The 22,800-nt window shown below is 48.0% G+C and overlaps 2 protein-coding genes across 8 annotated transcripts in view; both read left to right on the top strand.

The window, feature by feature from the left end:
- Positions 1–35: 35 nt before the first annotated feature.
- On the top strand, positions 36–11,096 carry ARPC4 (actin related protein 2/3 complex subunit 4). The gene is made up of 7 exons (XM_088023235.1): positions 36–100; positions 220–337; positions 3,694–3,812; positions 5,022–5,133; positions 6,509–6,604; positions 7,523–7,693; positions 10,154–11,096. The coding sequence occupies exons 1-7, from the start codon at positions 36–38 to the stop codon at positions 10,157–10,159; spliced, it is 687 nt and encodes a 228-aa protein (XP_087879361.1). The 3' UTR covers positions 10,160–11,096.
- Positions 11,097–11,189: 93 nt separating this feature from the next.
- TTLL3 (tubulin tyrosine ligase like 3) overlaps positions 11,190–22,800 on the top strand; it is a 29,352-nt gene continuing 17,741 nt past the window's right edge. For 6 of the 7 annotated variants that reach the window (XM_088027365.1, XM_088027356.1, XM_088027355.1 and 3 more), the window contains exons 1-8: positions 11,190–14,600; positions 14,800–14,891; positions 17,057–17,225; positions 17,367–17,464; positions 18,560–18,688; positions 19,418–19,532; positions 20,281–20,379; positions 21,651–21,846. In XM_088027365.1, the coding sequence (XP_087883491.1) occupies positions 14,264–14,600; positions 14,800–14,891; positions 17,057–17,225; positions 17,367–17,464; positions 18,560–18,688; positions 19,418–19,532; positions 20,281–20,379; positions 21,651–21,846 (1,235 nt within the window). In that variant the 5' untranslated portion in view covers positions 11,190–14,263. The remainder of the gene's footprint in view (positions 14,601–14,799; positions 14,892–17,056; positions 17,226–17,366; positions 17,465–18,559; positions 18,689–19,417; positions 19,533–20,280; positions 20,380–21,650; positions 21,847–22,800) is intronic. The other variant, XM_088027351.1, reaches the window with a different exon arrangement.

Here is a 22,800-nt window from a genome sequence, read left to right as displayed (position 1 = left end):
CCCAACCTGAGGCCGGGCTGCACCATTGCCTGACTATGGGGAAAGACAGTGGCAAAGACAAGAAGGCCAAAGTCACAGGCGAGAGCTGCATCGATAACGGGTTAAGCTTGAGTATCGACTTGAGACTTCAGGAGTCTAAAAATGTCAAGACAGCCCTAGCGGGGAAACTTCCAAAGGACCAAGTGTTCCTAAGCACCCCCTTCTACGCTCGGATCATAGATGGTACCGTCCGGAAGTCCGGGCGGAGACTGAGGCTGCGCTTCTCGCGAAAGGGCAGGCGTCGAGGGGCTGGCCACTTCCGCACTTCCGCTTTCCGGCCCAGCCAGCGCCCGCGATGGTGAGAGAGCCGGGCCCCGGTCCAGGGACCCCCTGTTTTGCCTCAGAGCTGTGGGTCTGGGGGAGATGCGGCTTTACAGCGGAGAGGCCCGGGGCTGAGGGATGCTGCTGGGTGTGGGGGCACGAGGTGGCTGGGAGAGAGGGCGGGGCGGGAGGCGAAGTGAGTAAGGGGCGAGCGGGGTACGCCCTCTTAAGAAGCAGGCCTTGCAAGCTTCATGGTTTGGCTTTCGATCCAGGTGGGGAATTGTGAGGCATAGGGGACGCTGGAAGTGGGACCTCCTAGCCTGGTGTTAGCGCCCTGAAGGCACTTAGTAGGCCTCATTGCCCGTAGTAGGGTCGCAGAGGCACATAGTAAGGTCTCCTCACCCAGGGGAGAACTTCCCTAAGTACACTTGTCTTGTCCTCTCCTGCCCGCTTGACCCGTTTTCCAGAGGAATCGTCTACACTTCTTATCCCACTCTTCTCTTTACTCCCTGCCTTGCTTCTACGCCACAGAAGTATCTCTTTTATGCTCCCACCACCCAGACCTCTTCCTGGTCAGAATTAAACCGCGTTAACCTTAACCCTAGTACGTGAGCTCTGATACTACTGATCCCTCCTTTCCTGGAAATCCTCCCATTAGATAAATGTGGGTGTTCCCGGGAGTTGAGGCTTGGGCTCACCACCTTCCTCTTTACATTTTTCCTAGTGGTACCTGTCTAGTCCCGGCTTTGATGAGCTTGTGTGTTTTGGTGGCTCTTGAATCTGTCTTTCTAGTTCTCTTTTAAGGTTTGCCTGGATATCTTGAAGAGACCTTCAGATTAGGCCTTCAGATCAAAAATCATTTTCTCTTCTAAACTTGCTTTTCTTTTTATGTTGCTTATCCTGGCTTTGTGTCTTCGTACCTCTGCTAGAAGCCTGGATTTTCTATTTTTCTAATTGAGGCTATCCCACTTGGATTTTTTAAAAGTCAACTTTATTGAGGTATTACATGAGAATGCATTTTATCTGTGAAAGGGCAGGTGTCATGGGGCTTGTCATCTAAAAATCACCTTTTTTTTTAAGTTTGTCATCTATGGATTTTGACAAATACAATAATGTAACCACTACTACAACCAAGGTAACAATGTTTCCTCAAAAATTTCCCTCAAGTCCCTCTGCTATCAGTCCTGTCTTCTCCCCCTTCCAGGCAACCACTGATTTTTTTTCTCCTATAGTTTTGCCTTTTTGATATTGTCATATAAATGGAATTCTTCAGGATGTAGGCCTTTTGTTGTGGCTTTTTAAAAAATTAAGTTTATTTATTTATTTTTGTATTTTCTACACCCATCATGGGGCTCAAACCCACGACCCTGAGATCAAGGGTCGCAGGCTCTTCAGACTGCACTAGCCAGTCGTCCCAATGTGGTTTCATAATGCATTTGAGATTCATCTGTGCTGCATGTATCACTAGTTATTCCTTTTTATTCCTGAATAGTATTTCATCGTTATGGGTGAACCACAGTTTGTTGGGAGGTGTTTTTTGATTCCATTATTCTCTCCATCTTATGACAGTCCAATTCTTGTGATACCCTCTGCTTGTCCTTTCCACTGCCTCAGGCTCTCATCAGCGTTCCTTGAATAACCCTCTCTGCCTTTTGTCTCACTTCCCTCCAGTCCATTCTCTACAGAGCCACCGTGCAACTGGTGAAGTCATATAACTTCCTCCTCAGAAAGTCCCAACAGTTCCTTACTGCCTTAAAAGAAAAGCTAAAATTAACAGCTTGGCATTTGAGATTACCCATGAATCTTTAGGCCACCATTGCAGCCTCATCTACTGAATCTAAAGTGCTTTCTGTATACAGCAGCACTTTACTCATCACTACTTATGGAATTCTTAATGTCTTTTTTGTGTTGTTCTAACCTTGCTTGTGGTATTCTACATGGTATTTTATAGAAAAGGAGTAAGACATTGCATATGTTAGGTATTGAGCTAGGTGCAGGGTATGTAGATTTGAATAAAAGACATGGTCTATTGACCACAAAGCTTACAGTCTAGTGAAGAATTCACTTTACTAAAGAAATATGAAGGATGTGTCATGTAAATTATAATAAATGCTATGAAGAGGGAAGTCAAGAATGGCCTGAGGAAGGAAGGGGCCTTCCCTGAATAAGCCAAGGTCTGAGGGATGACTTGGGTCAAGAGAGGGAAGAAAACCCTGTAGATAGATGGATCAGCATGTGTAAAGCCCTGAGGTGAGAAAGAACTTAGTTAATACAAGGAACTGAAGATACGCCAGTGTAGGTAGAAGCTGATCCCTCTACTGGGAATGTCCTTAGTTTACTTTTTATTATAAAATCCTCCTAATCCTATTTTCATCTTTATGTCCAAACCGGTCTCTTCTGGAAATCAAATTCTGTTCCATTTCATTCTCCTTTATGTCATAGTTATTTTTTGTCTTTTCTACCTAGTTGAGCTATTTAAAGGTAGAGATGGTCTTTAAAATCTCAGCATTTAGGGGCGCCTGGGTGGCTCATTCAGTTAAACGGCTGCCTTCAGCTCAGGTCATGATCCCAGGGTCCTGGGCTCGAGCCCCACATCGGGCTCCTTGCTCAGCGGAGAGCCTGCTTCTCCCTCTCCCTCCACCTGCCTCTCTGCCTACTTGTGCTCTCTATCTCTGTCAAATAAATAAATAAATAAAATCTTTAAAAAAAATAAATAAGATCTTAGCATTTAGATCAGTGCCTAATACACAGTAGACTTATCCATTCTTGGCTCAAAAGACAGATTTGAGAACAGTCATTGTCACCTGTATGCCTTTAGACCAGAATTTTTCAACCTCAGCACTATTTGGGGTTGCATAATTCTTTTTTTTTTTTTTTTTTGGATTTATTTTACAGAGAGAGCACGTGCAAATAGGGGGAGGGGCAGAGGAAGAGGGAAAGGATCAAGCAGACTCCGCACTGAGCATGCAGCCCAATTTGGGGCTAGATCCCACAACTCTTGAGATCATGACCCAATCCAAAACCAAGAGTCAGACACTTAACTGACTGAGCCACCCAGACACCCCGAATAATTCTTTTTTGTGCATTTTAGGATGTTTAGCAGTATGCCGGGCCTCTACTTGATGCCAGTAGCACTTCCACCCCACCCCAAGTCCTGTCAAAAATGTCCCTACATTGCAGAATGTCCCCTGGCAAGAAAAATGGTCCCCTGTTGAGAACCACTGTTCTAGACTTAGAATGAAAGGCACCTTGAAGGCCTAGTCTGTTTTGTTCACTGTGGTATCTGAGAGCCAGGTACTCTCAGTACTGCCTGGCTCCCATGTAGCTGGAGTAGGGGGCCAGTGGGTTTGCTAAGACAGATTCTGACTCTCCCTTGGGTTTTTTTTCCTACAGACTGCCACTCTCCGCCCCTACCTGAGTGCCGTGCGGGCCACACTGCAGGCTGCCCTCTGCCTGGAGAATTTCTCCTCCCAGGTTGTGGAACGACACAACAAGCCGGAAGTAGAAGTCAGGTAGGGAAGAGAAAGGTCAGGGTGGGGATGATGGGTTCAGCCTCAGAGATGGCAGTTGTCTGGAGGCTGCCACAAATTTCCATCCTGGAGTTGTCAAGACAACTTACAGTTCATATATTTTGTCTTGTTGCCCAATGAGCAATGGTTCCCAATTTGCAATTCAGAAAATAGGGTCAGTGGGTTGGCAGGACAAAACACAGGGGAGCAGCTCCTCTGGAGCCAAGATTACTTGACACAAAGTGTGACTTCTCAGAGTGGGGTGTTTGTTAAGTATCTCCTGTGTCATTATTGAACCCAGTTTAAGGAGAGAGTGGAGAATTTTGTTAGATGCCATCTCCGTCGTTTTGTAATTTAAAGATCAAAGAATGTTTTTCCCCCCTGCCAACCTGGACTCTCTCATTCCTTACTCCAAATTTTCCATATTTTGGGTTATTTTCTCTTATCTAGTTTATGTTTTGTTAAATTAATGCTGTTCTCCTTTTAAGTTTACTCTGAGACATGTATAACTGAGATAAACAGTGTTACCACACCATGGTGGAATGATTTGAATTTTAAAATACAAGAGGTTAGCATGGTTCATGTTGCTCTACTTAACATACATGATTTCCACTGGGCATTTTAATTACCATCACAAATACCTAGAGATTCAGAGGCATCAAAATGGGAGCTGAGCTGAGAGGGGTCTTAATGCTGAATAAGTGAATCATTCTGGATTGATAATTAAAGGAGGCCAAACTCTGTTTGATTTTAGCTTGTCCTTATGCTTAAGGCAGCCTCTCTCCTCGTTCCCTACGTGGTGTATGGGTTTGCCTGTAGTTATTAAAATAAGAGCTGTCATTTGTAAAGCTCTACCATGTGCCAGGCACTCTGTTAGACAATTGACCCTTTTTGATCTCTCTCAATCCTTGCCAGTGAAATAGGAATCAGTCATTTTACAGATGAGGAAATTGAGATTCCAGCAGGGTAACTTGTCCAAGGAAAGTAACAGAGGAGGCTGGATTTCAAAACCTTATCACCCTGACTCCAGAGCCTTGCTCCTTCTGTTGGAGAACACACTCGCTGGCCCCCATCTTGGAGCACCCCTACTTGTGAGTCTCCTATTCCTTGGACTCTGTGGTCTCAGATAGAGATTCCAGGGCCTGCTGTGGGGTCTCCTTGAGCATTCTGTTCTTCTATAGTACAGAGGCCTCTCTGACATTGTGTTTTCAGGAGTAGCAAAGAGCTCCTGTTACAACCTGTGACCATCAGCAGGAATGAGAAGGAAAAGGTTCTGATTGAGGGCTCCATCAACTCTGTCCGGGTCAGCATTGCTGTGAAACAGGTGAGCTCACCACTGAGCCCCTGCCTCCTCAGGAGGCTAGGGATCCCCATCTGAGAGGTCGTCATGCCAGATTCAAGGTGCAAGGAAACCCAGGCTCTATTTCCTTGACTGTACCCAGGGAATGATTTGCCAGATTCAGCAGGTCAGTAGAGTAGACTATCCTCTAGCCCTTGCTCTAGATTAGAAGTCAGGTAAAGTAGCAGCCAAGGCCATGGCCATTTTGGTGTCAGGTCAAAGAATCATTTATAAGTGATATAAGTCCAGTTCAGAAAAATAAATAGTACCAGTACCAATTTGATAACCATAAACTTTGAAAAAGAGATTTAGGGTAAAAAACAAAGTGTAATTTCTTACGTTATTTTAGGTGATGTTGATATTCCCACCACTTTTTTTTTTTCAAGATATTTATTTATTTGACAGAGAGAGACACAATGAGAGAGGGGACACAAGCAGGGAGAGTGGGAGAAGGAGAAGCAGGTTTCCTGTGGAGCAGGGAGCCCAATGCGGGGCTCGATCCCAGAACCCTGGGATCATGACCTGAGCCGAAGGCAGACACTTAACAACTGAGCCACCCAGGCACCCCAATATTCCCACCACTCTTATAATTTTTGCCATATTTGTGTACCACCCAGACAGTTATTTGTTTACTGGATTTCCTTAAATTGACTTACTTTCTTTTACTTAAATTTGTTTGAAAAACCGTATGCGATAGTGGAAAAAAGTATCACTTGTCAGATAGGGAGAACTCTAAAAAAGTAACTGCAGTGAAAGAAAACAAAGCTGTTATTTGGACTAGGCCCTGTTGCCTACAGAAAGCTCTATCCTTGGGCCCTGCTCTGTTAAAAAGGGAGATTAGCAAGTGCTGGGAGGTGGTAAGGGCATACATACCAGCACTTAGCTGCAAAATTCTTTCACTAGAAATAATGAGAATTCAGCAGGGAAAAACTTTGGGGATTATTTAATGTTCATTGTTGTTAAAGCGGAGACCACCTGAGTTTATCTCTGATAACTCCAGATGGTGTATATATCATAGACTTTGGGAAACACAGTACTAGTGAAATGGGAAAGGGAGAGGCAGCTTTGAATGTAGATATGGACTCAAAGGAGCGGATAAAAGGCTTGGGTTTGCCAGAATTACCTCTCTGGAATGGGCAAAAATGAGATCATGATAATGCCCTGTTGAGTTGAAGAGGCTCTAATGTAGTAGACATTCAGTTGGCAATCATATGCCCCATGATTCATGCAGTGATTGCTCCCCATGTGAAACCCCACTACCTGCGGCGAGTCTGGGGGAAATTGAGCTCAGAAGACCAGGCTATAGGTTTCTGTTGGCCTGTAATGTCAGATTTAGGGAGCCCTGTTTATCTTTTACTAGGCTGATGAGATCGAGAAGATTTTATGCCACAAGTTCATGCGCTTCATGATGATGCGAGCAGAGAACTTTTTTATCCTTCGAAGGAAACCAGTGGAGGTGAGACCATGTGATCCACATGTTCATAATACCCAAGATTCTCCCACCGAGTCTACTGTCATTGGCCTGGGATTGTTTGTAGAACCAGGATTGCTTCTCCAGCTGTTGGACACCCACTGTCTGAATTGAGAGTTGGCCTTCATTTCAGCTGGAGTGAGAATAAGGGGTATCAGAATTAGGAAAAATTGGGTCTGCCTCAACCAGGGTAAAGGAAAAAAATACGTGTTGTTTATCTTCCCAGAGCCTACAGTTTAGCGGCAGAAAGGGTACAATGAATCAGAAATCCTTTGTAAGCGTTGTCACCAACTAAATCATTCTCTCAAGTCACAGTTGACATTGGCTCAGTTGTTGTCTGACTTTGTACTTGAGTCCTCTCCAAAGACTCCCTTCCGAATCAACTTAAAATAGTCCCAGTGACTGAGCAACTACTCTGCAGAGCAGCATGCACTATCTGATGTGTTGGCCAAGTTCATCCTCATCCTGAGCTAAAATCATTCTTCCTGGTCCTAGATCTAGCCTCTGGGGCCACCCAGAACAAATGATTACTCTTCCACACACAACCCAGTCCCATCCTTCCCCACAGCATCTCTTCTTCCTGTTTCATTAGATTCTACTGTAACAAGATTTCAAGTTCTTCACTCTCCCATGACTGAATGCAACTGTTTTATCACAGGTAGTTTTCCAGAGATGCCTGACCAACACAAAATTCTCACCTGGGTTAGTTACTTGGACCCAGCATAGACACCCCAGCAGAGCAGGCAGGCTGCTGCCTGAAGGTCATGAGACTTGGGAGAAGATCATGGCCAGTAGGAAGCATGTAGCTCAGTGACCCTAGAGGACATAGCCAACTAAGTGCCCTGGGATGCTAATTCTCTCCTGTTTCTTCTCTTTCTCTTCTCTACTGTCTTCCTTACCCAGGGATATGACATCAGTTTTCTGATCACCAACTTCCACACAGAGCAGATGTACAAACACAAGTTGGTGGACTTCGTGATCCACTTCATGGAGGAGATTGACAAGGAGATCAGTGAGATGAAGTTGTCGGTCAACGCTCGTGCACGCATCGTAGCTGAGGAGTTCCTCAAGAATGTAAGTGGGGGGCCTTCTTGGTGTCCTTCGAGAGGAGAAGTAGGAGGAGCCGTGGGTTGAGAACTTAGCATCTGGTGGTAAAGTGGTGCCAGCAGTGTGAATATTTGCTGAGGCCTATAGGACCTTCTGGTGGGTGGCACGTCAGCCAGGTGCCTTGGGGCTGGAGGACCTGGGGGTCATCTTTGGGACCTGCAGGGCATTTTCTGTATTTGAGTGCCTCGAAGACACCTCCCTTAGTCTCTCATGGGGACTTAGATGCTCCTTTCTACATCTCAAAATGTACACAGTCCTTCCCTGTATCTAGCTCAAACCCCAGGTGAGGCAAGTTAAATCTACATTGGAATTTTCTAAGAATATAGGATAGTTAATCAGTGTAATTCTACTTCTCAAACAGATTTGAATGTTTTTGTTTTGTTTTTTTAAAGATTTTATTTATTTGACAGAGAGAGATAGCGAGAGCAGGAACACAAGCAGGGGGAGTGGGAGAGGGAGAAGCAGGCTTCCTGGTGAGCAGGGAGCCCGATGTGGGACTCGATCCCAGGACCCTGGGATCATGACCTGAGCCGAAGGCAGACGCTTAACGACTCACCCACCCAGGCACCCCAGATGTGAATGTTTTCAACATCTATTTCTCAGACTTAAAGTCATGATATTTTCGACTTGTTTTCCATTACTTTCATGGCTTCAGTCCTCCAGATCCCTCTTTGGTTATTTGTGTTCCCAACTGCAGTCCTCTGAAGAGGAGGAATTGTTTACACTGATGAGCTGATGACACAGTTGTTTTTATTTAGATATTAGGACATGCCTTCTTTTTTTTCTTCTTCTTCCGAACAATCTTTGGTTTGTTGACATGTTCTGCTTAGAGTTAACCATAATCCCTAGATGGTAGATTTAGTGTTTACTCCTACCAGCGCATACATATCCAGCCCAGAAGGAGCTCAGATTCCTAAAAGTGGAAATTACGCCTTCTTCCCCTGGGCTTTAATTTTACTGAGGGCAGTCAGTGTACAAAGTAGTTTTACTGTGCATGCAGGGTAGTGTGCTTGTTCAGATCACACAGGCTGTGGGGTCATACCACCTGTGTGTGCGTCCAGCTTCACTGCCTACTTGGGCATGTTACTGAATCTCTCGAAGCCTTAGTTTCCTCAGCTGTGAAACAAGACTATTAATAGTATCTTTTAGTATGGTTGAGTATTAAATGAGGAGATGTACACAGAGCAGATCACCTGGTACATAGTAAGCTTTCTAGGTATTGTAGCATCAGAGTTTTATGGCCAGGGCACTAGGAGGCCTCTATATTCAACTGCAAAGGAAAATGGTTCTTGTCCTGATTTAATATTTGGCTCATTCACCAGTCATTTAATTATGGTTACTGCATTTCTTTCCTTTTTAAATTTAAATTCAATTAGCCAACATATAGTGCTCTCTTAGTCTCAGATGGTAACTGCATTTGTATAATTACACAGCGAAGCACATTTATATATCTCATTTAATCCCTGTAACAATCTTTGAGTCATGTGTTATCCCTATTTTATGGGTGAGTGAACTGGGCTCTGGAAGTCAAGTCACCTACTCAGGGCCCTCAGCCAGTAAGAGGAGGAACTGGGACTTAGAACTTCAGATCAAAGATCAAGATAGTACCATAGCATTTGGCAGGGGTCACATACTCAGGTGCACGCAGGGCTCAGGGAGATAATGCATGTGAGTGAAGTGGGCTATTGGGGACCCGGTAAGCACATGTGTCATCTGAAGGGGATCACTGCCACAGAGCTCCCGCCCGTTAACAATTTCATCTTCCAGCTATTCAAAAAGAATTCCCAAATCTGGATTTGTTTCCGACATCTGTTATATTTTCAAGGTTGGCAATGAATTTGTATTTTTTTAAATACTTTGTGGACCAGCCAGCACTCATTAGGTTGGGTTCAGTTTGTGGGCCATTGGTCCACAATCTCTGATCTGTAAACTGTCTGGTGCTATTCTGGGCACCATGGGGGATACTTGAGGGCAGAAAATATTTCCAGGGCCTGTTATGGTTGGAGAACCACCCAGAGCTTGACAGAAACTACCAGATCCTCGGTCCTTCTGCTCTTGGCCCCCTAGTCTCCAAGCCCTTGCTCATGAGCCCCCATTTCTAAAGAAGGCAACCTCAGTTCAAGCAAGGCACTGTGATAGAGCTTTATAGCAGCCTCCATGACACGGTTAAGGGGAGCTGTGGAAAAGCTCACTTCACCCTTAATTTTTCTGTCTTGTCTAGTGCTAGGTTTAAGGCTAGTGCTCTGAAGGTCACTGCTCAGCGCCGGCTGAATTAGAAAAAGGGTGCCCACAAGGTGTGCTGGGACCCATCCTATCCCTCAGAAATCTGAGAATAGTGGCAGCTCTCAGATCAGCCTACCTCCCCAGAGCAGGCCTGCCAGGATACAGTAATAATTACCATTCACTGCCTCTTGGTTCTTTTGACAGTTTTAAACCGTCTGGCTGGATCTCAAGGTCTTCCCCCTCAGACTCCCCCGTGTCTCTGCGAAGGCATCCTGGAGTTACTCCCCAGAGCGGCAGCGGCGACAGCAGCAGCGGCGGCGGCAGGGGGGGGTGCTGGGTCGGGGTGGGCGTTCGATGTGGGAGGTGGGTGGTATGCTTGCTAGCTGGGCAACAAAGCAGCGGTGGACCTGCCCCAAGGCCACACGTGCCTGGTCAGGCTGGCTTCTGATGTTCAGTCCCCTGGGCTGGGACGGATTTTTTTTAACGTCTTGAAACTTAAATTCTGTGCTTGTAGGAGACTGTAACCTTTTTGTCTTTTTTTTTTTTTTTTTTAACAAAACAACCTCCACCTCCAGTGGCTGTGACTGGTCCCAGTGATTGTACCATATTGGTCGCTGTGGGTCTGGGCGGGCCTGGAGCCAGAAGGCGACTATTGTGTGTCTCCCCCCTCCACCCCCCCTCAGGAGCCCCAGGTGGGGAGAGAGGGAGGGAAGGAGGAAGGTTTCAGACTCCATTTCCTTTCCCTTGCCCTCTTAGTCCTGAGCTTAGGCCCAGTAGAAGTTGTTGGGACTCTCTGCTGGCTTCCTGAGCTCTGCCTGAAGATAGCCACCCAGTGCTGGTTGGGGACAAGGGCTGAACTGGTGGCCACCAGCCATGCCTCAGAGCTGGGCACTGAAAGCTAGGCATCTCTGGCCACAGGGACCACTTTGTGCCCTCCCAGCTGAGAGGGGCCGCTGTTTTGCCTTGTCTGTCAGTGCAGTGCCTGTGCTGGAGGTGAAGGGGTGAGTCCTCCAGAGCTTTCTGAGCTGGGGCTCTTGCGCCTGCTCTGGCTCCTCTGCTCCCATGCTCGCTGTACCTTTTCTTATTCTGGTGGATCCCGCCTCCTTCCCTGATTAAAGTCTCTTCTTGCCCCTTTGGGGCTGCATGAGGTCTGTGCACTGTGTATATGAAAGGAGCAGGGTGGTGGGGCTTTTTCTTCCCAAGACCGTGTAGCTGGTACTTGGGCCTGGGGTTCCCCATCAGAGGTTGTCTCCTGATTGGTTTCTGATGTTACCTGTACCAAGGGCCCCAACCCAGAGACCCCCATTACCGTCCAAGCACCATTCATTTCTGAAACTGCTCTCTGCCTATACAGAGCTTTGGTCCTTTTCACATAATGAGCTCATTTGGGCTAAAAGGTAACCTCAGAGAAATAATGATGCCATATAGCTAAAGAAACTGCGGTTCCTTGAGATGTAGCAGCTTGCCCCAAAACTCCCAGCTAGTGAGGAAGAGGGTAGACTTCAAATCGAAGGCTTCTGCCTCTGTCATCCCTAGCCACATGAAGCTATTTAAATTATTAAAGTTAAAGCTTAAAATTCATTACCTCATTCCCACCAGAGACATTTCAGGTGCTCAATAACTACAAGTGACTAGTTCCTACCATGTCGGAGAGTACATACATAGAACATTTCCATCATTGGAGAAAGTTCTATTGGACAGCACTTGGTGACTCCTTAAGAACAAACCAAACACTTGTGCTCAGGTCCTGACTCTTGAGGCTGAATTTGCGTGAGTTCCTTGTATTCTGTGCTTCAGTTTCTTAATCTATAAAGTGGAGATGATGTAAATAGGCCGACACAGCACCTGTGGTATAGGTACTGAATAAACAACAGCTGATCTTCCTACCCGCCCAGTATCCAAACTGATAATTTTCATTCGGTTAGGCTTGGGGGGTGGGGGAGTGAACTTATCCCTGTCTTGGAGAGACTTGGGGGTGGGTAGGGAATGCTGGGTGTGTAAATAGGTGCAACTGAAGTGTTTCATATATACAAACTGATTCTGTGGTATTCTACGGGGTGGGTGGGGTGTATTTATGGAAGTGGGTGTCAGGAAAATTTTCAGCCTTTGAGCTGAGCTTTCAAAAGTTTCTTCTAGGTCACCAAAAAGTATCTTTTTTTTTTTAAGGAGAAACTTTTTTTTTTTTTTAAAGATTTTATTTATTTGCGAGAGAGAGAATGAGAGAGAGCACCAGAGAGAAGAGGGTCAGAGGGAGAAGCCGACTCCCTGCCGAGCAGGGAGCCCAATGCGGGACTCAGTCCTGGGACTCCAGGATCATGACCTGAGCTGAAGGTAGTCGCTCAACCAACTGAGCCACCCAGGCGCCCTAATTTTTTTTTTTAAAGGAGAAACTTTTTTTTTTTTTTTTGAAGAACCAAAAAGTATCTTGAGGTGGAGGACAAGGTAATGTTAAAGGGAGGAGGGGTTAGGGGTGGGGGCCACTTGGACAGCTATCATCACCTTTATGACATTACCTCTGTGACCTCCTCCTCCTGCCTTACAGAATTAGTTGTGCCCCCTGGGGCACATAGCTATGTTTCAGCTTTGCAGTGAATGTTAAAGGTGCTCACAGGAAAGCTGGAGGTTCAAGAGTATGGCAGCTGCTCGCTCAACACTCAAAGGACAGCATTGCCTAGGTGAGCTAGCCATATGTCATAGATCCATCTCCCAGGATCCAGAGCTCCTAAAACCAGATTTGCAGGCTGATGGGAAAGAACAGACTGGATGGTTGCCAATCAGCCTGCCCTCTTCTGGAGGCATGCCTTTGGGGAAGTCCAGGCTCCAAACAAGGGTGGGTGAGAAGAGTGATCTCAGGTGGAGATTGGACGGTGAGGTTGAGGACCCACCTTCACTGTACCGGCAGATCTACCCGCTAACAAAGCTGGGTTTTTGGACCAGAGTACTCTCTTACCTGCACTCTGCTTGAATGAGCACTGCTGGAATATGCACCTCAAATTGCTCCTTCAGTACTTCTATGACTAGTAGGTAATCCATCTGAGTGATAATGTGTACTAAAATTAAATAATATTTATGTTGAAGAGTGGGATTTTGCGGTCAGACCTGCGTTCCAGTGCTGGCTCTACTATGTGATTTTAGGCAAATTAACCTTTTGGAGCCTTAATTATATTACTTAGGACTTTGGAGGATCATACTTTGCCACTACTTCCAAAAAGTAGTAACCTCCAAAAAGGTTACTTACAGTTTTTACAGTCTTGAGGGCTGCACCTAACTTCTATTTTTTCTGTGATTGACTCAAAATGATACGTTTTTCTATTTCCAAGTTATTGAGGGTGGGGGGATTGTGCTGCACTCTACTTTCTCATTGTTTTCCCTGTATACTGCCCTGGTTTTCAGATCAATCCCCAAGGACCTTACCCTAGGCCCATCCGCCACTCCCTATAGATCTGGTCCAACCTCACCAGGCTACAGCCGCACTGGCTACCTTTTAGTTCCAGGGAAAGATTCTTACCCCTCTCAGGGGTGTTACAGAGACTTTCCTGTCTGGGATGCTATTCCTACCCCTCTTTCCTAGCCAACTCCTGACCTCCTTTGCATAGGCTTCAGCTTGAATGTCACCTCTTCAGAAAGGACATCTTTTTCTTTTTTTTTTTTTTAAGATTTATTTATTTGAGAGAGCGAGAGTGAGAGAGAGAGTACATGAGAGGGGAGGAGGGTCAGAGGGAGAATCAGGCTCCCCGCTGAGCAGGGAGCCTGACGCGGGACTCGATCCCGGGACTCCAGGATCATGACCCGAGCCGAAGGCAGCCGCTTAACCAACTGAGCCACCCAGGCGCCCAGGACATCTTTTTCTTGTCTAACGTATGTCCCCTTCCTGGTTTCAGTTTGCTGCTTGCCCATTGCCCTTACCATACCTACAGCTGTTTTATTCCTTTGTTGCTTGCTTTAATGTTTCCCCTCCAATGGGCTGTAAGATCCATAAGGTCAGGGATCATCTCTAGCTTCTTCCAGTCTCCAGCACCTAGCCCACTGCCTAGCACGGTTGCTCTCCATATTGTGGAATGACTCAAGCCACAGGAACCACGACGCTGAAATTAACAGGCAGCGCAGTGCTCTGCGGTCCGGATTTCAGCCCGCAGGAGGGAGCACCCGAACCCACTACCCGAGGCGTGATTGTGCCAGGGGAATGGTTTCCAGGGCGACAGCAAACAGGAGGCGGGGCCTCGGAACCGAGGGCCCTGCTCCCCTGCGAGGAGGCGGCGCGCAGAGGGGAGGCGGGCTCGCGCGCGCTGGGAGGGCGCGCGTGGCGAGGGGCGCATGCAGGGCCCCGGCGCGGCGCTGCTCCTGAGCGCGGGGGAGCGGGGGGTCGCGCACCAGGGCTCCGCCGCCTGGTACTGCCAAGAGGGCGGCTGCACCAGTTCTCCCGCCCCATGGCCCCGGCCTCCCGCGACACTGCCTTGGCCCGGGCCCGCCTCCGCCTGTCCCGAGGGCGTTGGCGCTGGCGGCAAAGGCCGGGCCGGCAGTCCCTCTTTGCACCGCCTAGGCCATGCCTTCGAGTCGCTGGCCCAAGGCACCCACACCCAGAGTGCAGCGGATCTCCACCCCCTTGGGTCCCCGCACACTCCGGCTCCGGATGATGCCCAGTCGCCGGACGGTGAGGCCCGTTGCAGCCCGCTTATCGTGGCGGGAGGTGGTTGCAAGGACGAGAAGACTTGGGGTGGAGGGAATGAGGGGTCGAGAGAGTGTGGGCATCCGGATGAAGGGTGGAGAAAGGAGCGTGGGCATCGGAGGCCGGGAGAGACGCTAGGCTGAGCCTTCAGCCTGCCCCATCCCTACTCTGCATCTTTCTGCAGGTTCCCTTGTCCTCTGGCGAGGATTCTCCAAGCCATCTCACCACATGGGCCGGCTCAGAAACGCCAGGATCCACGTGGAGAGAGCTGTCAAGGTCGGAGGGGGGTGTGGGGGGGTGTCTTGAAAGGGCCCTCAGAGTGGCTTAGCCTGCCTCCCTGAACTGTTCTTACATCCTTTAAAAACAAACGAACAAAACCAAAAACCTTGATCCCACACCCCTCTTAAAATATTCCCAATTTTTCAATACCCGTTTGTGGCAGAATTGTCTAACTTCTTTACCTGGCATTCACCCCTTCAGCTCTTACTACTCTGGTTCCTAGACTTTCCCCATTCTCATCAGGAACCACTCTAGTCAAGGTCACTCATGACCTCCAAGGAGGAAAATCCAGCAGCCCCTTTTCTGTCCTAATCTTGGTCTGGTACCTCGTGTCATTCTACACAGCTGCCCCACATACCCTGCCCCCTTGTCTGGGCACAACACCAAGTTTTCCTTTCTCCCTCCATGGCTGCTGCTTTTCAGTTGCCTTTGAAGGCTCTTTGGAGCTTTCCTGGTTCCCTGGATCCCTCCCTGCACCTATCTCCTTGACTGTGAGTCCAGTAAAGGTGCTGTGCCCTCTAAGTGCCCTTTCCAGCCCAGTCTCTCCTCTGACTCCACACTCCTTAGATCCAGCCCCCTACTTGACATCTCCATCCAGAGAGAATTTAGAAGTATTTCAAACCCCTGCCCCAAACCATACTCTTGATTTTCCTGCCTAAACCTGTTGTTCTCCCTAATATCCCATCTTCCTCATCAACCCGTTGCTCAAGCCAGAAATATGATCTTTCTGTTCGTTCACCCATACATCTAGACAGCCGCTCTATGCCCAACATGGGGCTTGAACTCACAATCCCAAGATCAAGAGTCGCATACTGTACTGACTGAACCAGCCAGGCACCCTGTTCACCTACTACACATCTAATCCCATCAGCAAAACCAGTCACCTTTGTTTCCAAAACAGTCACATTTTCACCCTTATTTTAGCTATTGTGGTTTTTCTCCTGCACAAACCACAACAGCCTTTTCTTTTCTTTTTTCTTTTGTTTTGTTTTGTTTTGTTTTGTTTTTATAACAGCTTTCTAACTGGTCTCCCTGCTTCCCTTCCCAGTCCCGTCATCTGTTCTCTGTATAGCAGCAAACCAAACTTATAAAGCCTCCAATCATATCATGCTCTGACTTTGCTTTTATTGCTTCATGCTCCTCTTAATATAAAATCCAAGTCTGTTCAAGGCCTGCAGGGCCTTCCATAGTCTAGCTGCTACCAGCTTCCTCAGGAGCTCTCCCCTCATTTTTCACACCCCATTCTCCCTGGCTTTCTTTCAGTTTCTTCTGACCTCTGTCCAGCCTCAAGACCTTTGCACATGCGTTTCCCTCTGAACTGCCATTTGCCCAGCTCTGTACATTCATGGCTCCTTCTTATCCTTCCCATGCATGTATTTTTAGTTTGTCTGAGTCCCCATTAAGTATCCAGTTTTGGGAGGCAGCCAACCTGGATTTAAATCCTTGCTCTTTCACTTAATCACTGTGTAGCCAACTGATTCAACCTCTCTATGCCTCTGTTTCATAACAAGTTAAATGGGGATAACAGCATCTATTAAAAATACATATTGGGGTGCCTGGGTGGCTTAGTTGTTAAGCGTCTGCTTTTGGCTCAAGTCATGATCCCAGGATCCTGGGATCAAGCCCCACATCAAACTCCCAGCTCAGCGGGAAGCCTGCTTCTCCCTCTCCCACTCCCCCTGCTTGTGTCCCCTCTCTCACTGTGTGTCTCTCTGTCAAATAAATAAATAAAATCTATTAAAAAATACATATTATTGGGGCACCTGGGTGGTGCCCGACTCTTGGTTTCAGCTCAGGTTGTGATCTCAGGGTCGTGAGATTGAGCCCTCAGCGCAGAATCTGCTTGAGATTCTCTCCCTTTTCCTGTGCCCCTCCCACTCATGCTCTATCTGTCTCTCTAAAATTAATAAATCTTTTAAAAAAATACATATTGTTGCTAGTAATATATTAGCAGTAAATAGTAGGTACTCAATAATTGTTAGCTATTACCATTATAATTATTACTATACATATTTATTTCTCTACTTGGTTATAATCTATTTCCCCTGATGGAACATAAAAATTTCCTGAAGGCCGAAACCAGAACTGTCTGGTTCACCACTATATTTCGTATGTCTGGCACTTGGGTGATACTAACCAAGTATCCTTCTCTCACCTTACAGCAGAAAAAGATCTTTATGATCCAAGGCCACTACCCAGTGATACGGTGCCTCTTGCGCCGGAGAGGCTGGGTGGAAAAGAAGATGGTCCATCACTCGGGCACCACCCTGCCACCACCCCAGAAGGATCTGGATAGCTCAGTAATGGGTGATAGTGACACCACTGAGGATGGTAAGCAGTTCCCTCCCTTTCCACAGGCTGTCCTTCCTGAGTTCCTTTCCTTTGGTTCTTGCTAGCCCAGGGTTGAGACTTTGGTATGGGTCTATGGGGCAGGGACAGGGGCCTCACCAGGCCTGGGCTCTACCTCCACAGACGATGAAGAAGGGGACGAGGCATTTCGGCCACCGCAGCTGTTTGACTTTGATGATTTACTGGAATTTGATGACCTAGATGGGACACATGCTCTGATGGTGAGGGCCCCCGGGGGGGCTGGCAGGGAGGGGCTGAGAGGGAGAGCACTAGAATCCAGCTGGATGACCTCAGAGAAGTCCTTTCCTTCTCTGGGCCTCATTTTCCCTATCCGTAGTAAAAACTGATTGCTTTCTATAAAGCCTGGATGGGCCAGCAGAGTGGTGAGGGACACAGTGGGGCTCAGACAAGGCTGGCCTGGGATCAGAACCCTGCTAGGTTATACCAGAAGCCAGTATAACCTCCACACCTTGTAATTCCCCCTTCCAAATAAAAGCCCTTGGCTAGTGAAGGCTGGAAGGGCGGGCTTAAAAAGCTCTGAAAGAGGCTGATATGATGATGTAGAGCTGAGGACACCTCTGTATTGAAGTGAGGGCACTTGGCTTTGGATCTTGGCACCACCACTTACTAAGCTGAATGTACCAAATTGCCATTTTTGTATGTCAGGAAAGGTTGAACACTGGCAATTTCATATGGCTCAACCATGTGAGCTCTTGGACAAGTCACTTGCCCTCCTTGTGCCTCAGTTCCCCCATCTGTGAAAGGGGGATAACAGTAGCACCTACTTCACAGGGTTGTGGTGAGGATTAAGTGAGTTGATACGAAAAGCACTTTAAAAGGAAGGAAGAAAGAAAAGCACTTAGAACAGGGCCTGGCACGTGGATGTCATTGCCTTTTAGTAACCCTACCCTCCAGAGCTGTGGGAAGGATGGAGGAGGAAGAGCCCTGAAAGAACCTTTGTCGCATGTTCTGTGCCCATCAGCTTGGAGTCCAGGTCCTGCCACTGAGCAAGTCACTGATAACCATGGGCCAAAACAAAAGTGTGGCATTCAGTTGTGTGGCTTAGTCACTGAGTAGGGAGCACCTGGCCACAGGAGTCCTGTAAGCCAGCCTGTTCTCTCCTCACAAGTGTGTGCCCTGGAGGAAGAGATGTCTTTTCTTACCATACACAAAGATGGGGTGTGGGCTAGAGGACACCTTGGAAGCATCTCCTACTCACCCACCCTGCTCAGCAGGCTGGGGAGAAGGTTCCTCAGGCCTTGCTGCCCTTCCTGGCTGCCCATGCCAGTCTCCCCTGTCTCCTTGGCTCTTCCCAGTCCCGCATGGTTCGGAATGAGGTCCCCTATTTCATCTGGACCACTCGGCGGGATGTGCTGGACTGTCGCTTCCTCTCCAAGGATCAAATGATAAACCACTATGCCCGGGCTGGCTCCTTTACCACAAAGGTGGGTTCTCCAGGGGAGTGGGCATAGTAGCTTCTAACCCGCTAGCTCTTGGGCCGGCAACTCCACTCCTTGCTTTCCTTGTCAGGAAGAGAGAGTTCTTAGGAGGTAGAGAGGTGTATGATTCAGTGGGATTTGGAGTCAGGCAGGCCTGGGTTCGAATCTAACCCCTGCAGCATGTCTGGCACATGTAGACATAATGACTAAAAGATTCCAAATAGGATCTGGAGCCAGAAAAACACCACATCCAATGACTGTAAACAAGAGAGCCCTTACCAACTAAGCAAGGGATATTCGGCTGCTGGATCCATTCTGTCTCACCTGGGTTTATTAACAAGTGACTTCACCTCTCCGAGCCTCAGTTTCCTTGTCTTTAAATGAGAGCACCAGGAGGACCTATCCTGTAGGGTTGTGGCAAGAATGAAGGGCTTTATTATTGGGGCATGCTATTATGTTATTGGTGTAGGCTGGGAAGGCTTCCCAGAGGAGGCAGGTCTTTAAGAATGTGAAAGGGTGGATAGGAGGGATGTGGGGCATTCTTGGCAGAGCGAACTGTGTGGGCATACACATGGGGATGGATATGAGTGAGTCAGGCCTAGCAAGTACGGCAGAGGCTCAGAGAACACTCAAGCAGGATCTCCCTGAGCTGTCTGGGTGTGTGCCAAGTGTGGGGAGTCCCTTAGAGGTGTCTGGGCAAGTCCCACTGTGCCCCCTCAGCAGCTAACTCCATAGGTGGGTCTATGTCTCAATCTCCGGAATTTGCCATGGTTTGATGAGGCTGATGCTGACTCCTTCTTTCCACGCTGCTACCGCCTGGGGGCTGAGGATGACAAAAAGGCCTTCATAGGTAAGGAGATGCCAGCCCCATGCCTGGACTCCCAGGCCAAAGCATGAAGGCTAAAACCCTGGTTCATGTTAGAGAGCAAAAGCCTGTCTTTATGCCCTCATCCACTCCAGCAGATTTCCTCCTCCATCCCCTTTCCTACCTTTCCTTAATGTGCCTCCCTTAATGAACTTCCTAGCTTGGTCAACCTGGACCTCCAGAAGAGCTTAGATAGCTTAGACTGCATTCTAAAGCAGGTTCTAAAAGTTGGTCAGTGGGTTGAGTTTGGAGTCCACAGTGTGTTCCAGGCCTATGTCAAATTCCATTGGCTAGATTGGGTTCCAAATCTAGAAAAGGCTGTAGACTTTGGGCTCCTAAGGCGGAATAGTTTCCAACCTCAGAACGTGTTCTAAATTTAGGTCAGAATTTGTGTTCAGATTAGATGTTAGGTTTAAATTCATCTCCAAACCTGACATTGGTTTTGTGCTCAGTTCTGGTTCTCAGGCTAGAGTAAGTATCAAAAGTGGATATGGAACAGAAGGGGAAAACGAGACGACAGTTCTAGGCAAGATTCTGAAGGCAGAACGTGAGCCATGTCAGATTCTAGGCCTGGTTCTACAACTGAACAGGAGCCAGGTTCTAACCCCAGAGTGTAGAGTCGGAAGGTAGTTAGGTTCCGGATCCAAAATGGGGCAGGTTATGATCAGGTTCCGGAACCAGAACAGGCTTCAAGCCTAGGAGCTGAGCAGGGTATCCCCTGCCCTGGGAGCAGAGGACTTCTGGCTGACAGCTGCCCGCAACGTTCTCAAGCTGGTGGTAAAGTCCGAATGGAAGTCATACTCTATCCAGGCAGAAGAGGAAGAGGCCCCAGGTAAGTACTCTGGTTACCTCCACTCCCCACCTATTTATCTTCTCACCCATCCATCTGTTTATTTATACATCTATCTGTGTATTAGCCACATCCATCTCCTCCATCACCCCTTCCCACCCACCCATCCCTACATCTACCCACCCACACATCTGCTCATCCATCTACCTTCCTACTGATCTGCTCCTACCCCACTGAGCTCACATTCACCTGCCCATCCATCCATCCATTCATGCACCCAACACCCCACCTATCCCCCCACTATTGATCTACTCATTCACCTACCTTCTCTCAGCTCCACACTCCACACTCTTTATCCATCTGTCCACGCCCCCACCTTCCTACCTACCCTCCCACAAACCCATCTACCCATTTGTTCCCCTGCTTTTAGGGGTTCTCCTGTCCACCACCCATGTATCCTCCACCCCACCCACTCATCTGTTCTTCTGTCCCACCCACCCACCCACCTGTCCTCTGACCCATTTGTTAATCATCCACTGCATCATTCAGCCTTCCATGGGCCTGGCATGTGGCCGAGCATTATAGAGAGGACAGATTAAGAAGACATGGTCCATCCCTGCCTGTGGGGAGCTCACATCTCTGATGAGGAAGAAGCAGTGGAACCATGTAGTTCCATGTGGTCTGAGGGCCCCTTGTGCCTTGTGGAGGGGGACACAGAGAGTCCCCTACTGCATGTTGGCCCAACCTATTGCTTGCTCTTCCTTTCTGTCTCTGAACTTATTTCCTACCTCAAAGTGCCCATCCTATAATCCAAGGGCCTATCAGCCATGGATTCAGGGAAGTAAGGGGCAGCTCTACTGGATGGAGGAAAATCCCTGCCTCTTCCAGAGAGAGACCTCTCTATTGCTGTCTCCTGGGTGTGTCAGGTGCAAAGAAGACTGTTGTGTGCCAGGATCAGGGACACAAGGGCCTCAGGTGTGTCAGAGGTCCCAGGAACAGAGAGGCTGCAGATGTGTGCTGGGGCTACAGGAGCTGAGAAGTTCTGTGGCATTTAGGGTGGAACCTCAAGTGAATGACAGGCCATGGGACAGTGGGGACCAAGTGAGTACTAGGGTCACAGGGGAATTTAGAACAAACCCTCAGGTAAGTGACAGGTCCCAGGACAGTAGGGGATACAGGTGTGTGCTGAGCCTCAGATGTATTCAAGGTAAGGCCTCGGGTAAATGACAGGCCTTGGAGCAGTGGAGGCTGTGGCATGTATCATGTTATATGCCTTGCATGTCGCTTAGTGACAGGCCCCTTCCTATCTTCAGGAGACAAACAGCCCAAGAAACAGGAGAAAAAGCCAGTAATGGTGTCCTCCGAGTTTGTGGATGAGGCTCTTTGTGCCTGTGAGGAGCACCTTAGCAACCTGGCTCACATGGATATTGACAAGGACCTGGAGGCGCCGCTGTACCTCAGCCCCGAGGGCTGGTCCATCTTCCTCCAGCGCTACTACCAAGTGGTCCAGTGAGTACCTCTGCCCCTAGGACTGTGGGGTGTGGGCAGGTTCCCCTTGCTCTCAGGGGCTTCTGTGTTCTGAGCTGATGCATATGTAATGCAGCCCCACTCTCCTCCCCAGGCCTCCCCCTTTTGTTTGCCCTGCTGCCCTGAGACTCTCAGGGACTCCCACTGCCTTCACGATAGGTTCCAAACCATTCTTCCTGAATCTCGGCTTTTCATAATGACTAAGATCATGGCCTGCGCTGTCAGAGTCCTGACTTTGCAGCTCCAGGCTCTTTGACCTTGGCAACATCACTAATCTTTCTGAGCTTTACTTTTCACATGCAAAATAGATTTTAAAATAATGTCTGCCTCAAAGGTAGGATTAGACAGGATAATCTGTGTTATGTGCGCAGCACAGACTCATAGTATTCACTCACAAAATGAGAATCTGTTAAGTTGTTTAGGTTTTACCCTGAGGCCAGTGTTTCCCAAAGTGTGTTACAGAGGATGCTTAGTTCTGCAGGGCAGAAATCAATTTAATGAAAGAAAGGCTTTTGTGGTCAGTTGCATTTGGAAAACATTAGGTTAAACAAAGTTAATTAATTCCTTGATGCCAGACTTTTCAGAACCTGTGGGTGGTGTTAACCTCCAAGAGAGATACCATGTGCATATATCCTGTAGTTAACGTGACCCCCGCCCCAGCCCTACCACAGGCATCCTGGGGGGCTGTATTTTCAGAACACACTTTGGGAAAAGGTTCTTGATCAGAGGAAGGGAGTTGAGTCGAGAATGGGATTCGATTCAGCAGAGGTGTGCAGCAGAGAGAAAGGGAGAAGCACCCTGAAGCCAGGAGAACACCCAGCATTTATTGAGCACTTCCTATGTGCCCAGCATGGTGCCAGGCTCCAGAAATGAAGTGTCGTTCCTGCCCTCAAGGGGCACACAGCTCAAGTGGGGAGGCTTGCCACAAGCCAGGTG

The sequence above is a fragment of the Eumetopias jubatus genome, unplaced genomic scaffold (assembly GCF_037043125.1).
Source record: "Eumetopias jubatus isolate StellerSeaLion01/CBP00866 unplaced genomic scaffold, mEumJub1_p1.0 scaffold_1, whole genome shotgun sequence".
Lineage (NCBI taxonomy): Eukaryota > Metazoa > Chordata > Mammalia > Carnivora > Otariidae > Eumetopias > Eumetopias jubatus.
This window is presented reverse-complemented; position numbering and strand designations above follow the sequence as displayed.